Source organism: Typopeltis vanoorti, chromosome 15 (genome assembly GCF_054136105.1).
Source record: "Typopeltis vanoorti isolate ZY-2024b chromosome 15, IOZ_Tvanoo_1.0, whole genome shotgun sequence".
Taxonomy (NCBI): Eukaryota; Metazoa; Arthropoda; class Arachnida; order Uropygi; family Thelyphonidae; genus Typopeltis; species Typopeltis vanoorti.
In genome coordinates, this window is record NC_143563.1 from 30,793,453 (window position 1) to 30,811,441 (window position 17,989).

The following is a 17,989-nucleotide window of genomic DNA, read 5'->3' on the forward strand; positions in this document are numbered from 1 at the left end:
CAAGATAACTATCATTCTCTAGTATGTACTAGAAGGGCTTTATGCACACTTCCTATTTCGTCACACAGAATATTAAAATAGCATGTATTAGGATCGAGTCTTAATAAAATTAATGATTTTGACTGCTTCATCAAGCACATTCTTAGTGAAACTGGAATTTTTTTTTTACTTCAAGTCAGTGACAGTGGAGAATATAATAATACTAGGTAAGCTTCGGTACAACAGTTTTACTGATCATAGCTTTTGCACCATTGGTACAAATATCACAATTGTTCCTGAATAAACTGCGAGATCCAAAAAAATTATTCTATACTGAATATTTCAACTCCACTTGTATTTGTTGTCAGGTATTCACATAAAAAGAAGATATTTGATTTTTAGTTGGCACAGATACTGAACAAATACAAACTAAACAGCAAGTTCCTGCAATGTCTGTAGAATTGTCCATTTGTAAGGCAAACACTTGCAATTCTGCAGGTGAGATATTAACTTATTCTTTATGTTTGCAAATAAATCTTTAATTCAATGAGTTACCGTATCATTGGAAAGTGATACTGTAATGATTTCCTTTACTGAGTTTTCATCCAGCATGCATTGATCAATGTCAACAATATAAGGCTTTATTAGTTTCTCAGCTATTGTGGGCACTTCTCCAGCCTGGGCAACACGATAACTTACCCTATAAGATGCTTAGTCTGAAAAACTGTAACAAACGATTTTTGACTTTTTAATAGTTCATCGCGTTTATGTTTAAAATATTCAATTCCTTTCCCTTTAAGTCAGAATGGTTAGTCTCAAAATGATACAGCAACTTCTGGTGTATACATCCCATAATACTGATAAAAAGTTCTTTTTCATAACAATGAAGTGAATTACTAACATCCATAAAGCCAAAAGAAAGATAACTTTTTTCATATTTTCTTTTAATATAATTAACGGCTATTGTAGCCTGTTTTTGTTTTGGAGTATCCCTTATTTTAAAACATTGGCTAACATAACTCAAAAAAGGGATATATATATATATATATATATATATATTTTTTTTTTTTTTTTTTTTTTTTTTAAGGGCATTATGGGCGAGTATAGAAGGCAATTATGGCAGAAATAAAAAATGTGGAAAAAATTTTGTACATACCTTGTTTTGGGTTTAATGATGCCTTTTAAATCCAAGCTCCTTGGTTTATAAAGTTTATAAACCGGGGGGGGGGGGGGGGGAGAACATGGGGGTGCGCTTTAGACACGGGAAATAAATTAGGAAACCCGGGTTACTATTAATAATATATATATAAATATATATGTATATATTATTTTGTTGTGGGGGAGGAAGAGGGGGGGGAACGAAGGGGAAGGGTAACCTTATGTGGAAACTGGGACAAGGGTTAACGGGGTGTCAGACGATGACTGAAACGGTCCACACCCTGTTACCCTTGTCCCAGTTTCCACATAAGGTTACCCTTCCCCTTCGTTCCCTCCCTCTTCCTCCCCACAACAAAATAATATATATATATATTTATATATATATTATTAATAGTAACCCGGGTTTCCTAACTTATTTCCCGTGTCTAAAGCGCACCCCCATGTTCTTTCCCTCTCCCCTCCCCCAGTTTATAAACTTTATAAACCAAGGAGCTTGGATTTAAAAGGCATCATTAAACCAAAAACAAGGTATGTACAAAATTTTATCCACATTTTTTATTTCTGCCATAATTGCCTTCTATACTCGCCCATAATGCCCTAACTATATATATATATATATATATATATCCCTTTTTTGAGTTATGTTAGCCAATGTTTTAAAATAAGGGACACTCCTAAACAAAAACAGGCTACAATAGCCGTTAATTATATTAATAGTGTTTTAGAGGAGTAACATGGGAATTTTCCAGAAACTATACTTAATATTTTCTTTTCTTATTTACAGCTTCTCCCAGTTTCCCTGGAATAGATTTCTCCTTTTTTTTTTTTTTTTTTTTTTTTTTTTTTTTTTTTTTTTTTTTTGAGTCAGAGGGCTGTCTAATGTGTTAGTTATATCTTCTTCAGCATTTGTAGAAGTAGATAGTGAGGCTGGGGGTTCAGAAAGCTCAACTTCTAATCTGCCATTTTAATCCAATGATCTATCCTTAAATTTAAAAAAAAAAAAAAAAAAAAGTATTTTTTATATAATATAAAATATTAAATTTTATATTATATAGAAATGGAAATAGACAACGGAATTAATAAAGGTGGTATGGTGGGAAGTCTACTGAATAAATTTATATAGAATAAGAAAGAAATTAGTTGTATACAAGACAGTGTTCAAACCATTTTTAACTTATGAATCCAAGAGCCGGGTTAGATATGAAACACTTGATCAAAGACTTCTCATATGAGAGTTCTGAGAAAGATTAGTAGAGGGAACAGATGGCATTAATGGCACATTAAAAATGGGGAGAATTGGAAAGAACTTGCCCTTGTTAGCATTCAGGAATGTGTTAATAGAGTAATCTCAGGTAGTATGGTCACTTAAACAGAATGGGAGAGGAAAGATTGTCAAAACAAGTGTTCTTTGCCAGGTTGACAGGGAAAAGATCCAGAGGAAGACCTAGATGTAGATGGATTGATAGTAAAAAGCACCTTAAAAGACAGAAATATGAGATCTGATAACATTTGAATCTTGACAGATAACAGATTAATTTGGAAAAAAATTATTGATTGGAAGTTAGTAATGATGTAACTTTATCACGTAATACTATCACAGTTATCCTGTATCCCCTGACAGTACATATCAGGAATTTGATGATGATGTAAAAATTTAATTTATGTAAAAGAAAATATTACTTTTACATATTACGCAAAATAAAATGAAAAATTGTACTCACTTCTTGATGATTCTGCATAGACGCTGACACTTCAAATTATAATCATAGCTGACAATCTCAACGTTAAGTGCTTGTCACTTAACTCCAACACCTTTAACAAAGAACAATCCTACTCCTAGAGTGAATGGACATATGATCAGGGTGTTGACAGTGATGTGGACTCCTAGTACCTTCATAGACAGCATTCTGCAACTATAGTAAAAGCACTATGTGTTCTTGTGCTACTTTCATCTCAGTGCAAACTTGGTCTTGTGACCTTATCTGAGAACTATGTTATTAAGTCTCCCTTCTCTTGGCACTACTGCCAGTTCATAGAGGACCCCTTGGGAATGTATCAGGAACCCCTGGGGACTGTTAAGTAGAGAATGAAGAGTGAAATGGAATGATGAGTAAAGATGAATAAAATAACAAATGCTGAGAGTGTGAGGCAGAGGAAAAGGCAACATAGAAGTAGTGGAAGAGGATGAGAATGAGTGACTGACTGCGTGTTGAGGCTTAAGTGCTGTGAGGACATCATGTTGGAGGCTTAATGGATTGTATACAGCAATCAGAAAGGATTAAAACAAATTTAATACTTCCTTATTTCGTCTTAGTCACTGAGACATCTTCAAGGATGAAATATAGGAAGTATTAAATTTGTTTTAATCCTTTCTGAGTGCTGTACAATCCATTAAGCCTCCAACATGATGACTGACTGTAATTGAGAGAAGTGACATGTTTATACCAAGTCTTTCAGAGGAAAGGCTATGCAATGCATGGTGTGCATATAAGAGCACAGCCAGACTACTGGTTTCAGTTTTGAATATTTGGTTCTGCAGGTGTTATATATATTTTTTTTAGATAAATAATATTTGTACTTCTGCCATTATTAGGGCAAGTCAGGGCTGGTAGACCATTTTCTGGATTCTTTCTCCACACAAAATTAAAAGAATATAGGTCTCAGATCTTTAGTTCTTCACAAAAGTCACTATAGGTCTGAGAAACATTTTAGACTCAGCATCATTTATGACACACTCTCCTAACCTCATTAAGTATGGGTTGCATTAATTTGCCAAAGATTATCATCATAATAAAAATTATTTATTTTGTGTTTCTGGCAGTGTTAATATTATAATGCGCTTCTGTGAATAATTACCAAAACCTAACCCTTTCATTACATTTACAATATGGACAATCCATGGTATCATTAATTTTTTTATTGTTATGATGTTATTATATGAATCTCACCCATGAAAGTCTGTTAACTTGTATTACATTAGTATTAATACTGTTCATGGTTAAACGATTAGATCAGAGTTTCCCAAACTGTGTTCTGCAGAAGGTGAATTAGGTTTCTGTGAGAAGTTCTCCTGGAATTTGTCATTTTAGTTTTCTAAGCACTTTTCATGAATAAATATTTTATAGTTGAAATATTCTGAGGAGAATAATATTTGTGAATATCTCGAAAAGCTCAGACCCAGAACGCCTAATAACATCTGTGTAGCAAATGTTAATGACCAAGCCGTGTATTTTTAAACGTGGAAATATTCATGAATTATTGCTAATTTTCACACATCGAAATCTTTCAACAATCAGGAAAGGGAATACCGCTGTTTATGACCGATCATAAAAATTGCCTGCAAGCTGATTACAACAATGGGTGGCGTATCCTCTGTTCTCAAAAATTAAGCAATAACATCTGTGTTGCAAATGTTAAAGACCAATCAGCAAGGAAGTATAAAGAAAATTTTTCCACTAAAATTGAAGATCAAGGTAGTCTGTATCCGGTTCTCAAATCTAGTAATACTGAATACTTTCTTCACAAGTTCTTATTGTAGGGTGAAAGTTGCAAAACCGTAGTGCCATGATTTTTTAAAAGTAATAGGCCTGCAGATTTAAATTTTAATATGAATAAGAGACAAGAAACTTTGTTTAATTTTGGTATTAAGAAATCTCTTATTGAAGGTGTTCGTGATGCAACAGATAGTGAGTCATCCACCACCAGCCTACAAAGCAATCTCCAGGATGTACAAAAGGAGGGGGGAAACTACCAGCACACAGGAGAAAAAGTCTGCATTCACTCATAAGTACTTATAATAATATTATACAGTTTTGGTGATCGGAATGAGATATGTCAATGAAAATCAGTACAAATTAATTTCACGGTGTTTATGTTTAATTGATGTTTAATTAATTAATAATAAAAAATCAGCTAAATTAACAATTAATTATTAATTAATACATTACAAAATAACCAAGTGTTCTGTGAAAATTTCAGGATTTGTGAAGTGTTCCGTCATAGGAAAAGTTTGGGAAACGCTGGATTAGATAATCTGATAATCCTGCTCTAGAACATATAACTTATTCAAGCCACTTCAAATCTCCATTAAGCAGGATAATAGTCTCATACCAAATGATGAAATTTGCCCTCTGCATAAAGATATTTGCTAAGCATCTGTGCCCCCACAATGGTATTTTAACTCACACTGGTTAACATATCCATTCAATAGAGAATAGATATGCTAACCACTCCACCAACAAGTTCATAGTCCACAATGATATGAATATCATTCGGCATGAATATCAATCAGGTTAAGGAGTGAAAATGTACACTTTGGGTTGAGGCATCTTGTCCTTCCCCAGACACTTTTTGACCATGTCTGGGGATGGAAAGTAAAGTTGCCCAAACTGACCGAAGCAAATGTAAATGGAAATATACAAAAATGCCAGGAGCATCAGGAACAAAAGGATTGGGTTTGCCTTTGTGAATATGTTTTGGCCTAAGATTATTGGCATTAGTGAAACGTGGTGCTCAGAATCAGATGTAGTTAACTGGAATTGAGTGTAAAGTGTATAGTATTTTGGAAGGATAGAAGTTATAGGAGAGGAGTAGAGATACTATTAATTATATTGAATGATTTGAGTCCATTTTAGATAGCAACTCATGAAAGCAATAACAGTAATAATCTCCCACATTACAGTGAGCTTATGGCTCTTTGGTGTGAAGTCAAGGCTAACAGGATGAAATTATATGGTGAGGTGTTCAGCTTCTGGGGAAGTTGAAACACATCACCAAATTATTCTGCTGTGTGCTAAACAAGTAATCATTATGGGTTACCTAACTTATCCAAACATTGATTGGGTAGCAGAGAAATCTCATGATAGGAGTGAAGGAGAATTTATTGAACTTTTGCAAGGTGACTTTTTCAAACAGCATGTAAAAGAGGGAACTTGAAGTAAAAGAGTGTTAGATTTGTTCATAGTGTTGGAATGGGTCTCATTTAAGAATGTGACTGTTGAATCACCAGTTGTTGACAGTGATCATACTGTCCTGGGAAGTAGCTAACTATATGAACATTCCAATTAAGACAGAGTATATGCTAAACCAAGAAGCTGAAAATTATGACAAACTTAGGAAAATACTATCTTGGGTCCCATGGTATTATTTACTGAATGGAATGGATATAGCATGCAAGCTTTGAAAAAAAAGTGCTTAAATGAGGCAGTATCTGTTTCTAGAGTTTGAAAAACAAATAGGAAGGAAGTGAAATGGATGTGCAACCTTATTAAGCAAGAAACCCATAATAATAAGATTATGTGGAAGGAATATTATAGAATGAGGGTAAGTGTAGTTATGAAATATATAAAGTGCACAGCAAAAAATTTACAAATATTGTAAGAAAAGTTAAATGGAAGTATGAAAAGAAAGTGGCTGTGCAGGCTAAAAGAATTTTATCATTATGCTGTAAGTAAAATAAGAAATGAATGGGGAAGAATAAATTTAGTGAATGTAGGTAACCTTGTGTCAGAAGCAGATGTAATTGTTCAAATAATGAATGCTCAGTTCACTAAGATATATCAGCCTAGTGAACAAGGCTACCAATACATCGAATGGCTGTTGCATAAATGATAAGAATTCATTAATAAGGTCAGAAGGCATATCAGTACAGGTGCTAAAAGAATATTCAACTGAATTGGCTAGGCCCTTGATATATTTGTATAAATTGAGTCTCAGCTCAGGAAAGATCCCACAGGAATGGAAAGAATGTATGATAATCCTGTTGTATGACTACAAAAACTGATGCATCTAATTACTGACCTATCAGTATCTCTGGAGTAATGGTGAAGATTTTAGAGAAGTTGAACTCACATGTCAAAATTGATTGACAGGCAAATTATACTTTACAAAGAAAAGTATGGGTACTAAAGGGTGATCATGTTCTTGCAATTTACTCATATTTTATAATAACGTTACAGCTGAGATGAATTAAGGAAATGATTGCTCTGTTGTTGGACTTTGTCAAGGCATTTGATAGGATACTGCATTAAAGGTTGTTGCATAAGCTGGAGTGTATGGGATTGGAATATAAACTATTGATTTGAATAAATGGGTGACTGAAGGACAGGTGTTGGAAAGTAGTATATGGAGGGGAGGTGCCAGATTTAAGGTGACCAGTAATGCTCTCTGGAGGTAATTTCTTGCACCATTGTTGTTTAATGTATACATTGATGATATTGGGAAGGAACTTGCAAGAGGTGTTCAGTTGTTTTGCTGATGATGATAGGCATGTCAGTCAGGGATGCTACTGATATACAGCACTTGCATAGTGATTTGAATAAGCTGGAACAGTGGACGAATGATAATGGCTGTCAATTCAATGTTAGTATGCATACAGTTATATGCTTTGGCATGATGAGATTTTCTGTGGCATATTATATTGATGGGGTTATGCTGGTAGTATCTGATGAAGGATTAATGAATATTGACACATAAGGATAAGGAAATCATTTTGCACCTTTACAACTTTCACACGACCACCTGGACCACGTTGTGCAAATATGGTCTCCTGGGGTTGGAGGAGATAAAAAAGCTGTGTGAAGGGCACAGAGAAGAGTAACAAAAAAAAATATATCGAGATTATGGAATATAGATTTTGAGGACAGATTGAGGGTATGTGGACTGTAGACACTGACAAATAGGAGAAAGAGGACAGATGATATTATAAAGACATATACAATATCGACTAATGAAAAATTTCATTGTATGGAAGATGTGGAGAGGACAAGGGGGGGTATCAATGGAAGTTAAGTTTGTATGAAATTAAGAAAAGGATAGCTATATTTTTCTCTCAGAGAGCAGTGAATGAGTGGAACAGTTTGTCTATTGAAGTTGTAAGTGCATCTAGTGTAAATGAATTTAACAGAAGTTATGGCATAAATTAAAGATACCAAGAAATTATATAGAGTGCTTTGTTTAATCCTTTATCCAAGTGTAAGCAAAAAAAGTTTGTGCCTGAAGCATTTTCAGGACTGGGGCAACTTGTGGTAAAGGTGGTATGACGTCACATCACTTGCCTTAGTATCCCATAATGCAAAGCACATCTCCTTGCGGACATGTATAATGCTATGCATTATGGGAAGGGTCACTACCCAGACCAGTTTCGACCTTTATTGAGGTCTCTTCAGTGGGAGTCAGACCCAGAGGTGATACTAAGCAGAATGCAGAGCATTGCATGGTTTGATGAGTGAAGCACTAATGCTTTTCATATTCCCCTTTGTCTGTGAGGGAGGTTATTTGAGTGGAATGTTATTGAGCTCTAGGCTCGCCCTGTGAGGGCATTGAGATTAGCTGCATTCTGCTGGGCATAAGCTTGATTTGGGTCTTTTATATTTGTAGTATTCCACGTCATTGTAGTCCGAAGCTTGTTTGATCAGCGGGTTTGGATGATTATCTTCCTTGATGAAGAACTTTTATGCTAGATTGTGGAGAAGGGAAGAAATATAATGAATGTTGACTTCTCTGTGAATCTGGGAATTTCTTATGAACCATGGGGCATCCAGAATCATCCTCAGGCATTTGTTCTGTATCCTCTGCAGTTTTTGAATATTTGTATTCGAGGTATGGCTCCAAGCAGGAGATGTGTAAGTGATGACTGGGCGTATTACCATCTTATATATAAGTAGTTTGTTACGTATATCCAGCTTACTTCTGCTGTTGATCATGGGGTAAAATTGCACGATTGCTTTAGATGTCTTCAAGCCAATGTGTTTTATGTGATTGCTGAATTGAAGATTTTTGTCTAGTATCATGCCTAGGTATTTGACTCCTAATAAGTGTATGTCCTTCTTGCTCTGGACCTTCTTTTTGGAAGGTCCAGAGCAAGAAGGGGGTTTACTTGAATCCTCCAGTCCATCAGCCACTTTTCTAGTATATGAATACTGCTTTGAAGTCTACTAATTGCCAGTTGGGGGCTGAGTGATCTTGCTAGTAGAGCGGTGTCATCTGCATATGATGCAGTGATGGTTGTACTGGGATTTTGGGAATGTCAGCTGTATAAATTGAAAATAAAAGGGTGGCCAAGAGATAGCCCTGAGACACGCTAACCAGGATTTTTGCATCTAGTTGATGCAATTTCATTTACTTTGAGGTATGTATCTATTATTTTTATTAGCTTAATTGGTAGGTTAAATTCTAAAGTTGAGTTTATAAAGCAAGCTCTGATGCCACACCTTGTCAAAAGCCTTTGCAACAAAGACTGCAAGCTGTATGGAGGTTCCAATTGTAGCCTTTTGTGATTTGCTCAACCAGTCTATGTATCTGTTGTACAGTATTATGGTCTTTATGGAATGATTCCTAACTTGTCTGTTTCAGATTGAAGCCTTGTGAGTATAACTTTTTTAGTGACCTTACCAAGACAGGGTAGAAGGCTGATAGGTCTGCAGCTTTCTAGAAGTTGGGGGTTCTTTCCAATCTTTTTGATAGGGATGATGTTGGCAGTCTTCCAGGTTGTTGATGGGGGGTTATGCTGGTAGTATCTGATGAAGGATTAATGAATATTGACACATAAGGATAAGGAAATCAATTTGCACCTTTACAAGGCCTTCACACGACCGCCTGGACTACGTTGTGCAAATATGGTCTCCTGGGTTTGGAGGAGATAAAAAAGCTGTGAGAATATTTTTGTTGTGAGATATGTTTTGGTCATGGTTTCAGGTTGTTTTCCTTCCTAAGTTGTCAAAGTGGAGGTTGTTTGGACTGGATGGTGACCTGCACGGTTACCTGGGCTGTGGATGGGCGGCTTTTGCTGACCTGCAGTTCTTTGGGTGTGCTACACACACTTTATAATTGGCAAGGTGGGGACCTCTGCAGTTTGTGCACTTAGCCAGCATAGATCTTGGTTTGATGCATGTGATGGTCTGGTGGCCTTTGCCACATTTTAAGCACTGAGTTGGCCAGGCATAGTTTTTGTGCATGCCCAAACCGCTGATGCTCTCTTTCTTAGAGGCTCCATGGTAATTCTGAAACTACAAATTGCAGTGAGTTCATATATCTTCGTCTGAGTATTATCAATCTCTACAAGTACTAGCGGCATTGGCCTTTTGTCTGACCTGAGCATCCTGCTCACTTTGATTAGGGTCAGACTCTGGTTGATTAGATCAGCGGAGATTTCTTCGGGGGTGATTCCTTCTGTGACACTGCGTACCAGCACCTTTAAGATCTTCCCTACCATACCTTTGCTTAGTAAAGCAAAGGTGTGGTAGGGAAGATTTTTGTTATCCATTAGCCTTGTCATCTGCCTGTAGTCAGTGACAGTAGCTGGCTGGATTTTGACTCTCTCATCTGAGTTTTTTGCCCAGGAGTATGCAATGTTGTGCTCCCTGAGGACTGATGTGACAGAAGTACACTTATTTAAATAACGAAACCTGTGGTGCGTTCATAATTAGAAGAAACACACGTATAAACCACAGTGAAAATTATTTAATTGTAAATATTTCATCCTAAGTATCTTAGGACATCATCAGTACAGTATTTAAACAAAAATTAGGAATAACATACAGTTAGGGCGCATGATTACAATAGAATCTCATGAAAACGTGCATAACGTGCTAAAGTAGTACAAAAAAAAAAAAAAAAACGTTAATTATTTAACACAGTTTTGTATGATAATTTCCCATACTTTAGGAATAGTAAGAACGTCGTTGCGGTTTAGGTTTGGTCTGTGTAGTAGGGCTTCAGAACTTTTTTTGTATAAACGTTCATGTTTAAATAAAGATCTATGTAAAAGTTTAGCCTTTTCCCAATGGATCCTATGGTTTGGATTTTCAATTCTGTGTTGAGAGAGGCCAGATTTCTGCGGTTTAAGAAGATGAATGTGGTCTTGATGTTCCGAGATGCGTTTCTGAACAGACCTACCTGTCTGTCCAAAGTAAGATAATTTGCATGAGCATGGAATCTCATAAACACCAGGTAACATCAAGGGTGAGAATTTGTCCTTAGGAGAAGGTAATAAGTTGTAAATTTGGTTGATAGGTTTGTAAGTAGTGGCAAAATTGTATTTCTTCATAATTTTAGAAAGACGTTCTGAGATGCCTTTAACGTACGGTATGAAGAAGTGCATAGGATTCCCATACCTTACGTTAAAGGCATCTCAGAACGTCTTTCTAAAATTATGAAGAAATACAATTTTGCCACTACTTACAAACCTATCAACCAAATTTACAACTTATTACCTTCTCCTAAGGACAAATTCTCACCCTTGATGTTACCTGGTGTTTATGAGATTCCATGCTCATGCAAATTATCTTACTTTGTACAGACAGGTAGGTCTGTTCAGAAACGCATCTCGGAACATCAAGACCACATTCGTCTTCTTAAACCGCAGAAATCTGGCCTCTCTTAACACGGAATTGAAAATCCAAACCATAGGATCCATTGGGAAAAGGCTAAACTTTTACATAGATCTTTATTTAAACATGAACGTTTATACAAAGAAAGTTCTGAAGCCCTACTACACAGACCAAACCTAAACCGCAACGACGTTCTTACTATTCCTAAAGTATGGGAAATTATCATACAAAACTGTGTTAAATAATTAACTTTTTTTTTTTTTTTTGTACTACTTTAGCACGTTATGCACGTTTTCGTGAGATTCTATTGTAATCATGTGCCCTAACTGTATGTTATTCCTAATTTTTGTTTAAATACTGTACTGATGATGTCCTAAGATACTTAGGAAGAAATATTTACAATTAAATAATTTTCACTGTGGTTTATACGTGTGTTTCTTCTAATTAAGAAGTACACTTATCCTTATCCCGTAATATGACTGAGGGAGACCTCCAAATTCTTTGGAATGTCCTGTGTGGGAGAGTCCTCCTCCATAAGATCTTCTGTTGTTCTTTCTCTTTTGTTTGAATGCTCCCCTTGTGAGTTGTTATGGCAGGGGTTTTTAGATGGCTGAACAGTAGTGAATTCTCCTTGAGTTTCCTCATCTTCTCCTTCTGGATCATTTGTTTGGGCATACTGGGGAGACCTTCTCCAAATTCTTTGGAATGTCCTGTGTGGGTGAGTCCTCCTCCATAAGATCTTCTGTTGTTCTTTCTCTTTTGTTTGAATGCTCCCCTTGTGAGTTGTTATGGCAGGGGTTTTTAGATGGCTGAACAGTAGTGAATTCTCCTTGAGTTTCCTCATCTTCTCCTTCTGGATCATTTGTTTGGGCATACTGGTTTAAATAACCTGGCCAATCAGTCTCAAACTTTGTCATGATGAACTTTAGCACATCTAGTGACTCCTCCTTGTTTAGAGTCCGGATCTGTTCCTTGATGCCCTCCATGCCAATGAGGCATCTCCTGTTTCCTTTAATTATTTGAAGGCTGTGAAAGACTTGGTAATAAAGTAGGACGGTGAACCTACAATTATATTCCCGCATGCCTAAGGACCTGCCAGCACAATCCTGTTGACTGGAACAGTCAACTAGCAGAGATCGAGAAGCAGTGTTGCATTGTGGGAAGAAAGGAAATCGAAGCTTGGCTCAGCTTGGATTTCTTACCTCCCTGAAGCCATACATCGACCACTGGTCATCAATTGCGGGTGGGGGACCTATGCGGCAATTGACCTCATATACATTTCGTGTATAAGGGGGAGATAGTAGGAATTCAGGCAGGATTAGAGCCAGTGCAATGCGAAATTTGAGGAATACCTCCGTAAATTGTGTAGTACATCCTAAAAGAGCACGATTTTCAAGCACAATAAATAAAACACATCTGTCCACATCGAGATTCTAATGACCATTAGGTGATACTAAGGTTGAAGTAATGCAGAAGTCATATTTTCCTATACCAGTTGCCAAAAGGTATCACACCTTATTATTAAATTACTCTGGATTAGAGAAAGGTTGTTGGAAATTTTTTCACTTGGTTATACTATAAATGAAAGATACCAAGAAATTATATACTTGTTTCAACCTTTATCCAAGTGTAAGCAAACAACAGAAACCGGTCTGGTTTCTGTTGGTTTCTATGCATTATAGGAAGGGTAGTGACCATTCCCATAATGCATAGCATTATACATGTCCACAAGGAGATGTGCTTTGCATTATGGGATACTAAGGCAAGTGATGTGAAGTCATACCACCTTTACCACAAGTTGCCCCAGTCCTGAAAATACTTCAGGCGCAAACTTTGTTTGCTTACACTTGGATAAAGGATTAAACCAAGTATATAATTTCTTGGTATCTTTAATTTATAGTATAACCAAGTGAAAAAACTTCCATCAACCTCTCTGTAATCCAGAATAATTTAATAATAAGGTGTGACATCTTTTGGCAACTGGTATAGGAAAATATGACTTCTGCATTACTTCAGCCTTAGTATCACCTCTGGGTCTAGCTCCCACTGAAGAGACCTAGACAAGGGATGAAACCAGTTGGTGACTTGATTCTGGGGAAGCAGAGTTTCTGCCTAGGGTAATGGATGGCAATGCTATAGCCAATGAAGTTTTAACTGAGGCTCGGCTGTTGCTGTTACCCTTCAGATGAGATATGAGCTGCTCTGCTCAGTAGTGGGGTGGGCCTGCCACTGTTTTTTTTTTATTCCTTTAATATTAAAATGATTTCATAGCTATAAATTATATTATGCAGTTATGAAATTATTTTCTACCACTGCTTTTTTTTTTCTGGTTATTTGTTTCATTTTTTATTTATTTATTGCTTTGTTTCACAGTATTGTTGTCTTCAGTTTTTATACCAACTCAGTCATCTGATTGCTTTTACTACTCTGTTCTCATATCATGTTTTTGCCAGTAGAAATTTTTGCTACCTCATAATTAATAGTCTTCTATATTGCTATACATATTCTTATCATGAGATATATTTGGCTACTGATGCATTATAACTTTCTGTGCCTCTATATTCTTTAACAAAATATCTGTTTTACTCAATAGGAACCTTCAGTGTGATTTCTTTTACTAGTTCTCTTCCTGAGGACTACCAGAGCATTCTTATTTTTCTAATTATTTATATTATTTTTTTCCCACTATGTTATCTGCTTCTCATATGTTCTACATAGATGGCCATGGTACTTAGCCAAAAAATTTAGAATAAGTTATCCATATTAATTCACTTAATTTATTAACATGATCTAAGTAACTGAAAACAAATTTTAGAACTCAAATTTGTTAATAAAAATTTTAAAAAGTCAGTTCTTTAGTTCATTAATTGTCCTAAATGAATCTTTCTTCTGTATAGAGGCACAGATTTTTAAGGAACTTTTATAGGTACCACTCCAAATGTGAGAACAGGATTGAACTATTAATCATTGTATTCATAGTTAATTATAATAGATTGCTTATTTAAAGAAATGATTTATTAATAGAATTCTTAGTAAAAACTTATTTAAAAGATGAAGCAGCAGTATATGTAAATAACAACATGTGGCATCAATATGGTCCTAAAGTTATAATTAGAACTTAGCAAGGGCTAAACATCAGAAATATCGTTTAAAAAAAAACTCACCGACAAGTATTAAAGTTTTCAATTCTTATTTTATTATTATAGAATATAGAAAATCTTATAGAATTTTAAAAATGATTGATTTAATCACTTTCGTACATGAGCTTCACCGATTCACTCAAAGAAGACTGTGAAGTCTTACACAAAAGCAGATTAAGAAAGTTGGGTAAGATTAGTATATCATCCATATTTGAACATTCCTGATAGATTATTCTTATTCCTCCAACTTTACCTTTCAGCCTATCCACATTTACTTCCGTGTTTTCTTTAATAAAGCTTTTACTTTATGTTTCTCAACGTAATGCCAGCATAGGTTAGTCGATTGGTAGAGCCTCTGCTACTAATGGCTCACGCAAAAAGTTAAGCAAGTTTGAGCATGGTTAGTAGTTGGAAGAGAATCAGTTCGATGCTGTTGGCACACTCTCCTTTGATGAGTCTTTGGACTACCTGGAGGTGTCACATAATAATAATAATTCATTTAGGAAATTGTTATCATTTTGTGATTTTTGATTTGTCTGCAAATAATACTTTTATACATTTTTATAATTTCATTTGTATGAAATAAAAGAAATGAAATTAGAATATAATTTTAATTGTATGAAAATGGTTGTAAATTATTTTGCAGTAAGATTCTAAATCTTATTATGAAAAATTATCTGAAATATGCAGATTTCTATAATACATTATAGAAATCTGCACGTTTCTAATTTTTAAATTTTAAACACATTTCTAATTTTTAAATTTGAGATTTGACAATTTAGGAACTTCATCTTCAGATATACTTTGCTCTGCAAAATTCCATTTTTGGCACATTGCAACCATCCTTTTCCAATTAACTGTGAAGTTTTTATGATATATATTCTGAGTTGTTAAGAATATGGATGGAGGTGTAATTTCTCTTAATCAGTTTTTGAAAAAATTACGTCATGAAATATAAGTTGTGATGATCTCATCCTGTAAAAATTAGAGAATCTAATCTCTTTCTGAGAACCCTTGAAAAACAAACTGACATATTACTGCCCTGAATAGTAATGTATCTTTCATTTAGGAGAGACTCATGAAGCAGAAGTTAACGAAACAAGAAGTGTACCCCAGCCTCAAGCAGCAATTCAGACTGCAGTTCATTCTGTGATATCTACTCAGCCTATTGCACAGAGCTCTACTGAAAGTCAAGATAGCCACCAAGAAGCAGATCACTTTGAAATAGCTGACGGTTTGGATTCAGTTGTTCTTTTGCCAGCTGAAGGTGCTGGTGGGGGTGCAGCAAATCTAGAAGCCCTAATATCTGGACAAGCAGGATTTCCATTACTTGATATACCTCCGGATGCTGATGATGAAACTATGGTTGAGCTAGCAATAGCCCTAAGTCTTCAGGTAAAAGATTCCATGTTTTCATTTATGTTACTGACAAGTACTTCTTTTTTTATTCATTAATTAAATCATTGAATATGCATTATATTACTTAATTATTAAATATCAGGATTTTTCATATTTATATTTTTTTTTTTAATTTCATTTTTGTGTATTGGTTGACTTTTTTTTACATTCCAGGCCATTTTGTGTTTTCCTTTTTCATATTCAGAAATATAAAATGGTCAAGCTGATTAACTCTTCCTTGACACATTGCTATTCTCTGAAAGAGTTAACTTCTGAGATCAGGTTTCTATGGTTGAATTGTACATGCCTTTTTTTTTTTTTTTTTTTACTGGCAAGTGCCACATATTGCTTAGAAAGAAGGTGTTTATTTAATTACTAGTTTTGTACTTCTCGTCATGTACATCTTCAGAATCAATATTAAATTAAATAGAAAAAATATACCATTAACAGACAGATTTCTAACTTATACATTAAATGAACATAAACCAGATATTAAACATTGTATGAGATGTCAGACATGTGGCTCATTGTTGTCATGTGCTGTGTAACTTTTCTCATAGTCTATTCATTAATGTGTAGGTCTTTGATATATGCTAACCAAAGCTAGTTTAAGGTAAGACCTTGGATTTTATTACATTTGGGTTGGATATCATATCATTTCACTACCTTCTTTAAATGTGCTGGCATAGTTGTTAAATTCTATGTATGGAATTTTTGTAAGCTACTAAAGTGCTTAATGCTTTACTTTGGTAGTGTGAAATGCCAGTCCTGACTTATGTGCTCATTTCTTCTCCACACCTTTGATGTGTTTTTTGAGATGGATTTCTCCAGGTCAACCTATCTGTCCAACATTACAGATACTGCATGTACAGAAAATTTTGTATCCCTGGTGATTTAAGAAGAGAATGAGGTTGATTTGACAATCTTAGCATCACAGGCACTTTTCTCTAGTGGTTTGAATGCAACTCTTAAGTTATATTTCTTAAGAGGTTTTGCTGTTTTATGTGTAATATTTTTTTTATGTAGGATGATCTACATACCCATCTTTATGATCTACATAAAGATGGATATAAAGATCATATCTATCTTTATGATCTCGGTTCAAGCCGAGTTTTGTTCAAAACCGAGTTCTTGAAACCTGCAGAAAGTGTTTTCTAGGCAATCTTGAAGAGAGTTTGACCGTGTCTGGTGGAAAAATATCTTCTGTGATTAATAAGATTTCTTCTCTTGGAACATTGGTAACAGGCTTGTGGTGTCCAAACTCACCATAATATCATAAAAAAGATTCAGTTTAACATAATTTATTTTTTTTATGAATATGATGATATTTTTCCTACATAGAGAAATTGAAAAAGACAGATTTCATCACAGCAGAAAATCTTGACATTCTTTCATTGATGTATACAGGGAAGGAAAAAAACACTCAGCATGTTATGTTGAGTGTTTTTTTCTGGATATACTGGAATATATCTGCATGTTATGTCATATCAACAACCTGCCAAAAAAGGAGGCATCATAACAATAAAGAAAAGGAAATATATCTTAAAGATACACTCCTAAAGATGGATATGATCTCAATAACATCTTAAATAGACCATCAGTTAAATTAAATCAATTGGCTATAAAGGTGTAGTTTCTTTACCCTACATAAAAATGTTACAGATAAAATTCTCAAAGAAATAACTTAAATACTATCTTCACACCACTACAAAAAAGTGTTCATGATGCTATGATCACCAAAAACAACCTCATCCTCCTCTTAAATCACCAGGGGTGTACAAAATTTTCTGTGCATGCAGCATCTGTTATATGGGACAGACAGATCGATCTGGAGAAATCCATTCAACATTGACATTTCACACCACCAAAGTAAAGCATCAGGTACTTTGGCAGCTTACATACAAAAATTACATAAGAATTCAACAACTGTGTCAGCAGATTTAAGGAAGATAGTGAAATGATAAGAGTCCAATGTAACAAAAATGA

At 35.0% G+C, this 17,989-nt stretch overlaps 1 protein-coding gene across 3 annotated transcripts in view; it reads left to right on the forward strand.

Annotated features, from left to right (window-relative positions):
- The window catches only part of poe (E3 ubiquitin-protein ligase-like protein poe), an 801,929-nt gene that overhangs the window by 551,391 nt on the left and 232,549 nt on the right, over positions 1 to 17,989 (forward strand). For all 3 annotated transcript variants that reach the window (XM_090405892.1, XM_090405894.1, XM_090405895.1), the window contains one exon: positions 15,675 to 16,000. In XM_090405892.1, coding sequence (XP_090262018.1) covers positions 15,675 to 16,000 — 326 coding nt within the window. The remainder of the gene's footprint in view (positions 1 to 15,674; positions 16,001 to 17,989) is intronic.